Here is a 14,768-nt window from a genome sequence, read left to right on the forward strand (position 1 = left end):
TAAAACTATTATTTTCTATTTTGCCAAGTCCTATACGAGTTTTTTGCCGAGTTTACGACGAGTCCCAAGTCCGAGTCCTATTTTGGGTTGTCAAGTCAGTGCCAAGTCCAGGTTTTCAAACTTCGATTTAAACAATAAAGGTTTGTAGTAATTTGTGAAGTCTTTGTTAGAGACAAATTTTCGAGTTGCATTCTTTGAAGACCTACATGTAGAGCTTTTTTAATGCCATTTGTGAAGTTGTGTCGGGAAAACCATTCCTTTAGATCAAACGCTAGATTGGGAGAGGTTTGTGAGAAGTGTTGAGTGTATGTCCTCTTCTTGGCTGGGCAATAGTGCTAAATCAGTTCGAGTAGTTGTGTTCTGAAAATCATTCATCATTTCAGCAGGTTAACCATTCAAATCAGCACTCCCCATGGGTACCCAGACTAACCACCTTGGTGAAGCCATGGGTACCTTCCAAATGTTGCAAATTGCTAACCTATTACAATGCAGGAAGGTGTGGATTGAGGGTGACTCGAATAACATTATTCAATGCCTAAGAGGGAGAAGTAAGCCTTCTTGGACTATTGAGAATAGCATTAAGGCATCTATTGATATAATCAAAACTTTTGATGAGTCCTACATTTCCCATGACTATAGGGAAGTTAATTGTGTTGCGGATTATTTTGCCAATATGGGGGTTAGGCTTGACTCGAGGAAGACTTGGTTTAAGCAAGACACCCTAGGGGCTGAGGTCAGGTCCTTTCTTATGCTTGATCGGACACATGGCAGATTTGATGGGATTCCTACAAAATTCAATGATAAAAGTAATTAATCTTGCCATCATTTCTTGGCTTGTTTCCGGTCTGATTGCCTTCACTTATAATTATTTCCTTAAGACCTCGCACGTTTTATGGGTGTTGCTTGTTTTGGAAGTTGCTGCTGGTTTTTTTGTGACCGACTCTATTTCTGCGAAGAGCGTTGTTTCTTTGTCAAGAATTGAAGCTATGGGGGGTAAGAGGTGCAAGGTGGAGCCGGCTAATTGTGCCAACTGGAAAAAGAACCCCACCATTTGGCACAGGCTGCATCAGGGGGGCGTTACGCCTTTCCTGGAAAAGCTACATGGGCACAACTAGAGTATTACCAAGCAGTTTGTGAAGGGGTGGAAGAATGGTAAGGTGAGCCTGTTTGGTAGGGATACGGAGATTGATGAAGGGCTTATAGCTGAAGTGACAGGTGTGTCTATGGAGGGGATAAAATTTTACAGAGATAGATTTATGATGCTTCTCTGAAGAAGTTCCCTAAGAAAGACAAGGAGCGTGAGCACCTGGTTAAGGTGAACAACACCCATTTCGAGCCACATCAGACTAAGCCCATTTGCAGGGGGCTCTTGAGGGCGATAATGGAATTCTTCACTTTGGACAGCAGATTTACTAAAATCTACGAGTATCACTTTGTGCTCCTTAACCATTTTCACCACAATGAGAAAATCTCTTTTCCGTTCTATTTGTTGTCTTCTTTGAATACTAGTATTTCAGATTTTAAGGAGAATCCCTATGTTAATCCGATGTTACACCAAGGATTAATATCTCTTATCTATGAGCATTTGAAGGTCAGGGCTTCTAAGAAGCCTAGCGAGCCCTCTCCCTTTGCCCAATATACTTTTAGAATTATTGCAGGTTGTCCATTTTCAGTCTATTGTGCTAATTTGGACAGATTTAGTTTGATGTTGTTTCCCTCTTTAAATACACAGGTCTGTTGTTTATATCAATCTGATCTGTTGCCTATACTCAGATATGTGTGTGTGTGTGTGTGTGTGTGAAAATCCTTTCTATTCCATCAAGTCTGATTCTCTGATTATTGATTTAATATTTCCTCTTCTTTTCCTTCAATGCCTGCTTTATTACTATTCGCAGATTTGTATTTGTGTTCTGATCTATTTGATAAATGTTCATATCATTCTTCCAGATTTTCTTATAATTCTGACTTAGGTCTGCTTCTAAATCTGCTTCTAATACTTCATATATTTTTTTCTATTCCATGGATCCCTACTTCTCAAATGAAAACTTCTCCACTTTATAACCTCCAATGTGAGGGAGAGTCACACCTCTTCATCAAGTATGCCCTTTGGCAAGAGACACACCCTTCACCCTTAGCACCCTTTAAAAGAGTGTGACTCTTTATTATTTCTGTCCTTTGAAAGGGACACAACCTTTCACAATCAGTTTTGCACTTCTTATTTAAACCATATCTGCACTTTTGATTCCCAAATTATCCCCCTCAAATGAGGTTATCTTCTCCCTTTTATATCTCATGTTTGAGGGAGTCACAGCTTTTCATTTCATGTCTTTTGACCATTCATTAACTTAATTAAATTTTAATTATATTTAACTATATTATTTTATATTTTAATTTAAATTATATTTTTATTCTTTTGTATTTTAATATCATTATCATTATTTATTATTAAATTATATTTCAAAGTGGGGGCATTACAGTCTCCCCCACTCAAGATTGCTTTTCTCGAGCAATGATCATGGAGTGCTCAAAATGATTCTTAATACGAAATGGCTTTGAAAATACACATGGAATAAACATGCTGAAAATACATCACATATGAAACAGACACAGAGAAAACACACAAAACACGGAGCAAACATATACAAACACGGAGCAAACACACGAAAGCACATATTGTTAGGTTCTTGACACTCACTAAGAGTATCCTCTACATTCACTAAGAATGTCCTTAGCACTCACTAAGAATGCTCCTGGCACTTGCTAAAAGTGCCCCCAACATTCACTGAGAATGTTCCTTGCACTCAATAAGAGTGCCCCTGACACTCATTAAGAATGCCTTGTTTTCTTGCTGGATGTTTTTCCATCACAGTCTTCTTCTATCATATGTATGTGTCCTCTTTTGCATTGATGGTTATAGTTCCATGGTTCTTTGCATTTGAAACATAGACTCTTCTTCCTTAATTCATCTCTGGCTTGGCATTGATGCTCGGTATTCCATTGCTCATGGCATACATAACATTTTCTCCTTATATTGTCCTTCCTTGGATCTCGGCTGCAGGTGTGACCACCTTTCCACTTCTCTTTCCAATCAAAGCAAAGGCCCTTTTTCTTCAATTCCTCCCAGTCATTGTAAGAAAGATATAGTTTCTTGCGTTCATCTTCTTCTTCAAAATGACTATCTTTTGGTGGTACTCTCTTGTGGTTACTTTTTTGGGGAGAGTCGAGTCTTGTGGCTTTAAGAATTGCCTTTTGGAGAGTAGGAGGTTCAAAGGCGCTTACTAGCCCTTGGGTTGCATCATTCAATCCTTCTATGAATAGGTAGATAAGTCTGTCCTCGGATATTCCAAGGACCATAACAGCTAGCCTCTGAAATTCTAAAATGTACTCCTCAAGGGTCCCTTTTTGTCTGATCCTCATAAGATCTTTGAAGTGCTTTTGGGGATGTGTGGTCAAACCTTTCAATGAGCCTCTCTTTAAAAGTTTCATATGTTTTGATATTTTTGTGGTCTTGTGTGATGAGGCTATTATGCCACCATTCATGGGCTGTACCCTCCAAGTGTAATATAGCAAATGTTATGGCATCCTTCTCCTTCATAGGGCAAAGAGAAAGGTAGGTCTCCAATTTTTGAAGCCATGACCAGGCTGTAACTTTCCCGGTTCCATCAAAGTTGGGAATGGTTAGCTTTCCTACTTTGCTTTGTATCTCACGGTTAGGTCGGGCTTTCCTCTCTTTATGACCCCTACTAGAATCTGCTCTACAATATTCAGAAAAGGGAATGCTCCTCCCGATTTCAGGGTTCAATCTTACATATTCTACGGCAAGGTCCCTTAACCTAGGGATATGAGTTCCTCCATCATCTTCAGGGGTTTCTTCTCTAATCAAAAAAGAGTGCATATTGGTTCTATGGGTAGATTCTTGGGTAGCTTTGTCATTTCCTTCCGATGAGCTTGGTGACCTGTCCCTTCTATTTTCGTGATTTGATTTGTGATCATTTATAGTTGATGTGATGTTTTGGAGTGCTTGGGCAGTTTTTTCCATATAGTTTCTAAATTCTTGTTCCATGGCTAAAGAGGTTTTCTTGTTCTCTCTTTCTAAAGCTCTTACGGCTCGCTGACTCAATTGCATTAACTAGGGCCCTTCCTAGGTTGACAGGAACATGCTCTCATACCACTTGTAATGTCCCCTTTTGGGAGGACACTAAATTTTGCCCAATATTCTTGTAGAATTATTGCAGGTTGTCTATTTTCAGTCTATTGTGCTAATTTAGACAGATTTAGTTTGATGTTGTTTCCCTCTTTAAATACACAGGTCTGTTGTTTATATCAGTCTGATCTGCTGCCTATACTCATGTGTGTGTGTGTGTGTGTGAAAATCCTTTCTATTCCATCAAGTCTGATTCTCTGATTATTGATTTAATATTTCCTCTTCTTTTCCTTCAATGCCTGCTTTATTACTATTCGCAGATTTGTATTTGTGTTCTGATCTCTTTGATAAATGTTCATTTCATTCTTCCAAATTTTCTTATAATTCTGACTTAGGTCTGCTTCTAAATCTGCTTCTAATGCTTCATATATTTTTTTCTATTCCGTGGATCCCTACTTCTCAAATGAAAACTTCTCCACTTTATAACCTCCAATGTGAGGGAGAGTCGCACCTCTTCATCAAGTATGCCCTTTGGCAAGAGACACACCCTTAACCCTTAGCACCCTTTAAAAGAGTGTGACTCTTTATTATTTTTGTCCTTTGAAAGGGACACAACCTTTCACAATCAGTTCTGCACTTCTTATTTAAACCTTATCTGCACTTTTGATTCCCAAAGTATCCCCCTCAAATGAGGTTATCTTCTCCCTTTTATATCTCATGTTTGAGGGAGTCACAACTTTTCATTTCATGTCTTTTGACCATTCATTAACTTAATTAAATTTTAATTATATTTAACTATATTATTTTATATTTTAATTTAAATTGTATTTTTATTCTTTTGTAGTTTAATATTATTATCAGTATTTATTATTAAATTATATTTCAAAGTGGGGGCATTACACAGGAGTCGGTGGATTTTATTTCACAGGACTTTCATCCTAAACGGGAGATCTTGTTTGATGTGTTGAATATTGCCAAGAACAGCTCTCTGGAGGTTTTCCAACTTTTCAGGTGGGTGTTTTATGAGATTAAGTATATTAATCTCAAACAGAGGTCTTTATCTTCCAAAATGGATGTTTTGCAGGCTAATGTGAGTGTTGGGGTCAAGTTGCAAGTTGTTGATGTTACTCATCCTGATAGTACTGGTAAGGAGGTAATTGAGGGGGCTTCGACGGGTACTCTGTAGACTGAGAGCGAAAAGAATGTTATGGCTGACTGTATGACCAAAAATTTGGAAGCCACCCAAAAGATTAAGGAGATTTATGATAAAACATTTGTGGATGTTGAGGCTAGGATTGCTAAATGTGAGGCTACCCTCCGTGGCATTATGGAAAGAAGTCATAATATTGTTAAGGCCTCTGCTGAGACTATGTACACCATGGTTAGCAAGCTGGAGAAATTTCATATGGAAACGACTGTTGTGGATGTGGACAAGGAGGTGGCTGCTGGTACTGAGGAGTCGGGTCCTCTAGGTAAACGTACTCATGCTAGCCTGAAAAAGAAAGTCATTGAAGTTACCCAGGACAATCTGGATCTGAAGAATGCTGCCAAGAAGATGCATCAGCTGGAAGCTGATCTTACTGAGAATTTAAAGAATCTAGGTTGATTTTCTGCTTCTTTTGCTGTGTCTCAGCTGGCTGTTTGCTGGTTTTTTGCTCTCTAGGTGGGATGGGTGGTCTTTTATGTTTTTATCTGCTATCTCTCAGCCCTGTGGGATTTTGTCTATTGGATCTATTTGTTTTGGGCGTTAATTGATAGATCTTTTGTAATTTTGATGTAAAGGATTTCAGTCCCTTCAAAACCTGTTTTTTCCGTAATCAAAAACCATTCAAATCAGAGTTTGTATGCATCCTTTGCTGGGCGAATGTAACAAAGTGCTAGGGACAGTTTGATGACCATGGCATGAATTTAAGAGTATGAGGGAGGCATTAAGACAGGCACATAGCAGGTCAATTGAGAGGGCAGCCTGGGCATAGCAAATCAGCAAGTCGTGGCCTTTCAAGACTGTCGTCATTCATTTTTGTTCTGGTGTATGAGTCTTCAGCACCCAAGGTGCTTCTTTGGAGCAGCACATCTCTTAGTTTCAGGTCATTCTGAAGGTAAGTTTGGATGCCAACAACAGGTGCATACTCCCAGACAAGTGCATGAGGATTTTCCTAAGGGGACAGGTTCCTTGGACAGTTCAGTTGGCTTTATAGATCATCAATTATTGCTGTTGCAGTATAATACTTAAGTGCTGTTCATTCCTTGAGCAACATAATGTTGCAAACCTCTGTTTCATTGTATTGCAAGTCTGAGATAAGGTCAGAGATTTTCTGTGCTTCATATCTGTAATTTTCTGTCATAATAACAGTAGTGTTGTAATGAAGCTTTGTCTTCATTTTCTATTGAAATAGTGATGCTTCATTTTGTTTTATTTATGATTACCAAGTTGTATGAAACCATTGCATTTTAAGCATCAAATAAACCTACAACTTGGGCAACAGTCATACGTGCACAGCAATCAAATATCCTTTCATTGCAAGTGGGAAACAGTGCAAAAAATTGGTAGGAGAATCTTACAACAAATGTTCATTTTCAACCATACCACCTCGCTCTCTTTAGGACTTTTTCAAGATAGCAATTCCTAAAATCCATAGAAACTAGGTATTCTACCTACTTTATTAAACTTATTTTATTAGAGAGGATGCTTGAGGTGCAAAAGCCTCTACAACTAATGATGGTTAATGCAAAGTGTGGGGTAGATAGGTAGAGGTGAACACGGCTGAAGGAAAAAGTGTGAAGCAAAATATCCTTGATGATGATTGTTGGTCCATAATGAGGTAAGAAATTTCTGATTTTATTAATAAATTATCAATTCTTAATGTTTGTAACTTGTAAATTATTTTCATTTTTTGTAATAACATTCACTCTGTCATTTGAGTCTTATTCCTCTTTTAAATTTTTGTTTGCAAATATGCTTGTTCCTTCATCTCACCTATTGTGCCAGTCAATAGATATGTTGATATAAACTCTGAGAGTCTTGGAGAGCCTTACAAAACATTTGACAATAGATTTCTTAAAATGAAGCACCCAATTCGTAGCAAGGATCTTGAGTTGGGATCATAAGGAAAGCATATTAAGCCAACTGTGACACAACAATGGAACACTATGAACCAATGTTATGAAACTCAGACTCAACTTGTACTCAGCAAGCTAATTTTGGACTGGGACTTGAACTCAGACTCAGCACAGACTCTTAATCATTCAGAACAGTGGTTGCAAGGTTGTCAATTCATTCGGGATAAATTGCTATAAAATCGTTCAGTAGCAGTCATTGCTAACACGGATGCTGAGCAAAAGTCATTTTGTAGCAGTCAAAGTTACAGCTAATGTTGAACAACAACACTATTGAGAAAGGAAATGATGAAATTTTACAAGAGAATCTGTACTAAAAATATCTAAAACATAACGGAAGAAAAATAATATAACACTAAAAGATGACATAACGGTTTATCTAATAATCCTTTCAAGGAAAAAAAACACCTACTGTTTCAATAAATTATGTTCACATTATAATTAACTTTTTTCTATGATGATCCTCTCGTACCAACATCAGCTCCATGGCTACCCTGTTGTGTTGTTGTGTTGTTTACAATACCTTCTATTCATGAACACAAAACTCAGAAAACCACCAATTCTTTTTAAAAAATCATAGGCCAAAAAATGTCCATGAAGCAAAACACACCATTCCACGTAAGACAAGATCAAGGCACCTTAAACTAAAGATAAACAAGAAATTGGCAAGAAATGTCTAAGCTATCTAAGATGTAAGAATGTGTCACTTACAAACATGGTATACAAGAAATGTCTCAAATCTTTCCATCAAAAGAAAATTCCTGCTTACGTTTCAACAACGGCTTGAGAGAAGAAATAAGATATAAGAATATGGTTGTAGCATACCTTTTCTTGAATGGAATGAATAACAGAATTATACTGTCGCTGCCCTTCTAGCAGATCAGTTTTTTTTGACACATGATCCCCATTAATATCAGCAAGCACTTCCTCATCTTCCTCTTCAATATGTTCAATGATACCTTGTTTTATCATCTTGCTGTTATCAGCATGCTCTGCATCCTTTTGTCTTTGGACAGCAGCACCAAGCCCCACAAGAAGTTCATTGGTTTTTGCAAGCAAAGTTGTCAGCCGCTCATTCTTGCTCTCCTCCACCATTCGCATGTAAGCTTCTTGGTCATCAGATTTCAGTGCTTGAATCCTCAGCTTTTCTGCACGAGTAGCTCGTTGTCTTTGTCTGGCGTGCCATGCCTGCAATACATTTAACATGTTAGATAAGAATTGTGTTTTCAATTACAGCCCTTCCACATGTAAAGGTGTCTAAATCAAAGACAACCCATAATCTTTTTGTTTCTAGAGAATAAAAACATCTGGTACACAGACATGTAGTAATTAGACTGAGATCCTAGTTGATTCACCACCATTTATGCACTGCACAAATAATTTAATAACTGTGAAACATTAAATTGGAAATAATACTGCATGCAATATCAATGCAATTAAAACCAAAATAATTGAAGGGTAGCGATGAGAACCTGAATTCCATCATTGCGTTGTTTCCTACGTTTTAAAGTAGCTTGCCCTTGCAACTGAAATTCACGAGCTGCATTTAGCAATTCATTAAAGAATTTTCGCTTTTTTGTCTCAACACGATTTCTTTCTTCCTCCTCTAGCCTTGTTTGCCTCTGATGAAACACAAAACAAGATAGTTTTACTACCACGAAGCTTTGGCTATACACTTTATCTGCACAGTTGAATCAAATAAAACTAAATGATTGTCCAAGATTTAGTTTAGAAAATACAAAAAGAAACCTCTGCATCTCTCCTCCTGCGTAGCCGTTCATCAGCTTCAGTTGTTGGTGCATCTCCCATGCCAAAAAGAGGAAGTGTACGGCGTAAGCGCATGTGTCCCCAATCAAAAAGTTGCTTTTCGGGATTGGCACATTCTTCACGTAAATGATACTCAGCACTAACATCAGAGCGTACCCTTTTCTGTAAATCTGCCAACTGTTTAAAAATAACAGTTGCCCAAAGGACAAATATAATCAACATTAGATAACTCTACTGTAATCTCAGGAGTCAGAACATGGCAGGAGCAGACAAATGAAACATTAGTGTAATATAAATCAAAAACAGAAAAATAAACCTTCGAAAGCCATTTGGCATGATAAGCAATACAAATTACTTCTTGTTAAAATGTTATTTCCTAATTTGGTTTAATTACTGCATTCAAAAACTAAATACAATGAATCAGTAGGCAAACCTAGCTCTGTATTCATAGATCATCTATTTTGTACTTTGCTACTTTTGCATTTGCTGGGCTATCAGGTGCCTCATCATCCTAGAATTCCAATGTGAGGAGACTGAAAGTCTTCTTGCAGCAGCAGAGAAGGCATGATAAGCAATACAAATTACTTCTTGTTAAAATGTTATTTCCTAATTCGGGTTTATTACTGCATTCAAAAACTAAATACAATTAATCAGTAGCCAAACCTAGCTCTGTATTCAAAGATCATCTATTTTGTGCTTTGCTACTTTTGCATTTGCTGGGCTATCAGGTGCCTTATCATCCTAGAATTCCAATGTGAAGAGACTGAAAGTCTTCTTGCAGCAGCAGAGAAAACAACTCTAAAGAAATATTCTTCACATTATTGTGGTGCAGAAAGCCAAAAAAGACCCAAAAAGAAATGGATATGTAGCCTTTCCACTTATTCACAATCAGTAATTTCTGCAAGGAGTGGCTAGCTAATTTTTCACATAAGTGAAAATTTATTTTTAGTTATTGTCAAATTCACAAATAATTGTTTTCTAGCTACAAGTAAGAAATCTATTGACACTTGTAAGAGTGTGTACACTTTCTAACATACTTTTCATGTGTAAACTGTAAATGCCTTCACCAAACAGAAGGACATATGGACTCTGCCCTGCACATTTTCTATTATGTCATTGCTATTTGTGCAGGATGCCTGGTACCAATGTGAAAATCAACAAATCTAATCATAAAAAATATGATGAACAGATTTACCATGCTCAATTGGAAGTCGACCCTACCAAATTGAAAGAAACTGATGTTGCACACAACATCTAACCAACAACCTCAATCAACTTTTTGCACAAATGCTGTCACAAAATTGCAAACATAGGTCCAACCAAATCAAATAGATGCACACTTAAGAGGATCGGGTACACATCAACTGTCTGCAAATAAATCAAAATATATATAAGCACCAGCAAGCTATTACAAAGAACCCAAAGCCAACTCTAAAAGGCACAAACTTTGGGTAATGTAACTTTATTCCTTATTTTTGCCATAAAATATATGTTCAGGTCAATAAGTCATAGCACAATACCCAAAGTTGATCAAATCATGAACTCTCCAGAAATACTTTGTGGAACTATTGAATTAAAGGACCCCATCCTTCCAACCCTTAACCCAAACCCCAACCCCATCCAATTTGTTGGAAATATGCCTCGAATTCTCCTAACCAGTGTTCGTTTTCGATCGGTGTAACTTACCCCGATGGAAGCGTCTTAGGATATCGGAGGTCGGGATAACTCGGAAGCAATCTCACCGATGGCCCGATAGAGTCATCAGAGATCGAAATGACTTGTGAAGCGATATGCCGATGGTCCGATGGGGTCATTGTGGTATTATCGGGAGATCGGGGTGACTCGCAAAGTGTTATGTCGATGACCGATGGAACCTTCTTCTTGAGACGGGTTAACAGGTGAGCAAGTCCATGACGATCGGACGGTTGTCGCTATACCGCCATGGCAAGATGCACGAAGTCTATCTCCTGCGACTTAGCGACCATGGTGAGTCTCGATAAGAGAGTGGCTAAGGCGAGTTAAAGGCCGAGCAATTCCAGATGATCGGACGGTGATCAAGAATGATCCAACGGCGGTCGCTATACCGTGATGGGAAATAGCTCACCGGTTTATTCCCACGACTTGGCAAACAAGTGGTGGGGCCTGGCAAGTGAGCGGCCCAGGTGCATTCCGGGCGGATAGTGAGGCCGTGCTAAGGTGTCAGGGCAAGGACCCCGGAACCAATCAAGGGGTGCCACGTGGCGGAGCGCAAAGAGAGATTGAAGTATCATCGAAAGATCGGAAGAACTAGTTGTTCGCTACGCCGATGCCCGATGAGGTCGCCTTTGGCGATCGGAGCAGTGCATTTGTGGTTTTTCCGATGGCCGATGTGTAGTATCCGACTACGAATAGTCGCCCGGACCGAAGTCCAAAAGACCAATAGGCGGACACTTGACTACGAACTGACCCGTCTTCCAGATGAATGTGGGATAATATGTTTTCCACGAATTCATGAATGGACAGGCTGTTACTGGACGGTTATGCTCCAAGGCCGATTGGTTTGGCAGATGGCAGTTGCTAGAGATGTAACCGATGAGCAGATGGGTGTGCATAAATACTGTGGTGGTAGCCGAAGAGAAAAGATGGAAGTTGTAGAAGTCGAGCCGAGTAGAGGTGTCTGCATGTTGTGAGAACAGAGTCCATAAAAGAGGATCTAAGTACTTTATTGTAACCGTGTTGTTTATTGAATAAAGGGATCTCTTTTTGGTGGTGGGTTTTTTACCTGTAAGGGTTTTCCCACGTATATATGATGTCTTTCTTTGGTGCTATTCTGTCTGGTTAATCTTAATTTTCTGTCTATCTTTATCTTAATGTATTGCAAACTAAAATTAAAATACTTCCTTGCTTGCAAATCCCCTTAGAAATGACATTAGGAGAGCGTTTTCCGCGCACTGCTTTCCTTACACAATTTGCAAATGCTACATAGAATTCAAAATTGATAACTTGGCATATTTTCTAGACTATTGCTGATTATTATTTCTTGCTGGCTTGCCAACTGTTGAACACTATGTTTGAAAATAAAATAAAAATCTTCCTAAGGGCGTGAAAACTAAAAGGTTATCGACCAAAATGTCATATCGAGCATCTCAAAAGGAGTTTCACCGAAAGAATGCTTTCATCAAAATAAAGCATGACGTGTAAAGCACTACGTAAAAATGTCTTCGGCGGAATATCACTTTCGATAAATGAAGGCAGCCGCTCATCAATACTCCAGTTTCATCGAAAAGCAAAAAGCAAAAGGCAAAAAGTGATTTCGATAAGAAACAACTGCCGAAGAAATTCAAAAAGCATTCATCGAAATGCAAATCTCATCGATAGCATTGTATCAAACAAAAACAGACGGGTTTTATCGATGAGGGGGATGTCGAAGAAAAATGACTTTCGAAGAGCTTGCATGAACTTTCATCGAAGAATAGAACTCATCGAAATATGATTTCGATGAAACTTGCGAGTGACTTATCGAAAGAAAGTTCATCGAAGAAAAGATGATTTCGAGGAGACTTGAAAAGGGTTTTTTGACATAGGCTATTCACCGATGAAGTGATATCGAAGGAAGTGAGCTTTCGATGAAAGGTTAAAGTATCCGGCCGAAGACAAGGGTTTCATCGAAAACTCGATTTACGATCATTTCAGTTGAACAGTACTTCCCGCGAAAGAGTTAAAAGCCCAAGTGAAGAATGTCACATCTGCAATTAAGTTTAAACATTTGAATAGCCGTTATAGATGCAGAGAAATTAACTGTGCACAAGTTGCCCATGCAATTATAGCTGAACTGATCGAATTTTTCATAAGAACCAAATTGATGCTAAGAAACTAAAAGCTGCAAGGAATTTGCTGGAATTCGTGAACGACAATCAGAGGAGCTAGACAAATTTTCCAAGTAAGTTTGATTTCTCGTATTTATTATGGAACCGTCTTCTTCTTCTAAAAAGAGTAGGAAAGGGAAAGAGCTAAACCCTGAAGAGAAGCCCAAAAGACAGAAAAAGGAAGGTAGAGCTTTGACTCAGGATTTGCTAGACCAGTGCCCGACATCCAGCGTGAGGTCTAAAAAGATCAAAAGTGAAGAAGAAGGATTGGAGGATAGATTTGAACATCTGGGAGACATATGGACCGAAATCAGGGGACATGAATTGTTCCTGTTTAGTTACAAAAGAAGGGATGCTCCTGAGCCCATAAGTAATCTATGGAAGAAAAACTTAGGGAAATTGGTAGTCCCAAATGTGTTTGTGGATGTTGAATTAATGAAAGCTCTGGTAGATTGCTATGATCCGAGAACCAAAACCATATGCGACTACCGAGGGAATCCCTTGGTGGTGATTAACAAACAAACTATTGATATGGTATTTGATCTAGACTGGGAAGTAGAGGAGAAAATCGATATGCAGAAACTGTCGCAAGAATTCTTTAGCTTGGAAAACATCTACAGGACATGGAGATTACCTATTCACCGGCCGAAAGTGGGTGGGTCCATTGTTCCATTCAACAAAAATGACAAGGTGCCATTCAATGTCAACCATTTCCATCCGTATTTCCATCCGTATTTTAAATATACATACTATGCTGCAGCCCAAGTATTAGGCTTAGAGGCTCATCCTCTCATGGATATTGGGGTTATGGTTCTGTGTGCCGATTTACAATCGAAAGACCCTAGGTCATTTGATTATGCCACTTATGTTGCAGATGCCCTAAATCATGGTTTGGAGAAGTTGAAAGGAGACCTTGTGAATATCCATTTTTCATTGTACTCTTTATTGATGCATATTATTCTTTATTGTGGACAAGAAATCAATTTCTGGTCAAATGATTTCTGCATCAGAGCTTATGATAAGATTGAAGAAACCAGTTCAGTTGTGGGTTTCTGCATGGGATCAAAGATTCATGAACAACCAGTACTGGCACTTTCAGGAATATTTTGTGAAACCCCTTAGTGCGGCCTTTGGGCAACATAGAGATTATACTTTGTCCCCTGAAATTAAGAGATTCCTCAGGCCAAAAGACTTCTCTCCGGAGTCCCAGATTGATCACAATTGGGGTGACTGGTATTGCCACAATAATCATACAGAAATCAGGGTATTTGGGTATGAAGGAAAGCCATACATGCTTCCAATTACAGTACCAAACAGGGTGGCTAGCCTGGAGATTGTGAGACAGTTATCTACGGTCAGTGCCAAACATCTTACGGATTTTGGTAAACAGTCCATTGTTCCAGGGTTATTGGTTTTTTCCGATTTTATTGTTAAAAGTTCAAAAAGCTATCATCTACTTCAAAATAAATTAGATTATTATGGCATGACTCTGGGTGAACCTAGAGAGAACTTTGATCCTGAGGGATATATAAGAGCTGCCAGGGCGTCACAAAAACTAAAGGCCGGAATACATGTGGCTAAAATGCCAGATGACTTGATCAAGAACCTTGAAAGGGAAGAGGCCAGGGCTTTGAGAGAAAAAAGCGAAATGACTTGGGAAGCCTTCAAATGGAAAAGAGCAAGGGGGATGGTGGATGGAGACTTGCTTGGAAACCTCCAAGACCCTGTGGAGATAGCCAAAAGGCTACTTCAACATGAAGTAGAGATTATGCATAGGGTGCCCCCCCAGTTCCTTCATTTTATCAATACTGAAAAGGATAGTCAACCATTGGCTCACATGTCACCAAAATCAACTACTAGTAGTATCCCTGCTGACTCTCCTAGAGAAGATTATC

At 38.7% G+C, this 14,768-nt stretch overlaps 1 protein-coding gene across 1 annotated transcript in view; it reads right to left on the bottom strand.

Annotated features, from left to right (window-relative positions):
* Positions 1-14,768, bottom strand: part of LOC131049734 (probable ATP-dependent DNA helicase CHR12) — a 199,935-nt gene that overhangs the window by 123,899 nt on the left and 61,268 nt on the right. Inside the window, exons 6-8 of the mRNA XM_057983800.2 lie at positions 9,011-9,205; positions 8,734-8,883; positions 8,087-8,449 (exon numbers count right to left, since the gene is read on the bottom strand). Of these exons, the coding sequence (XP_057839783.2) occupies positions 8,087-8,449; positions 8,734-8,883; positions 9,011-9,205 (708 nt within the window). The remainder of the gene's footprint in view (positions 1-8,086; positions 8,450-8,733; positions 8,884-9,010; positions 9,206-14,768) is intronic.

The sequence above is a fragment of the Cryptomeria japonica genome, chromosome 5 (assembly GCF_030272615.1).
Source record: "Cryptomeria japonica chromosome 5, Sugi_1.0, whole genome shotgun sequence".
NCBI classification, from domain to species: Eukaryota; Viridiplantae; Streptophyta; class Pinopsida; order Cupressales; family Cupressaceae; genus Cryptomeria; species Cryptomeria japonica.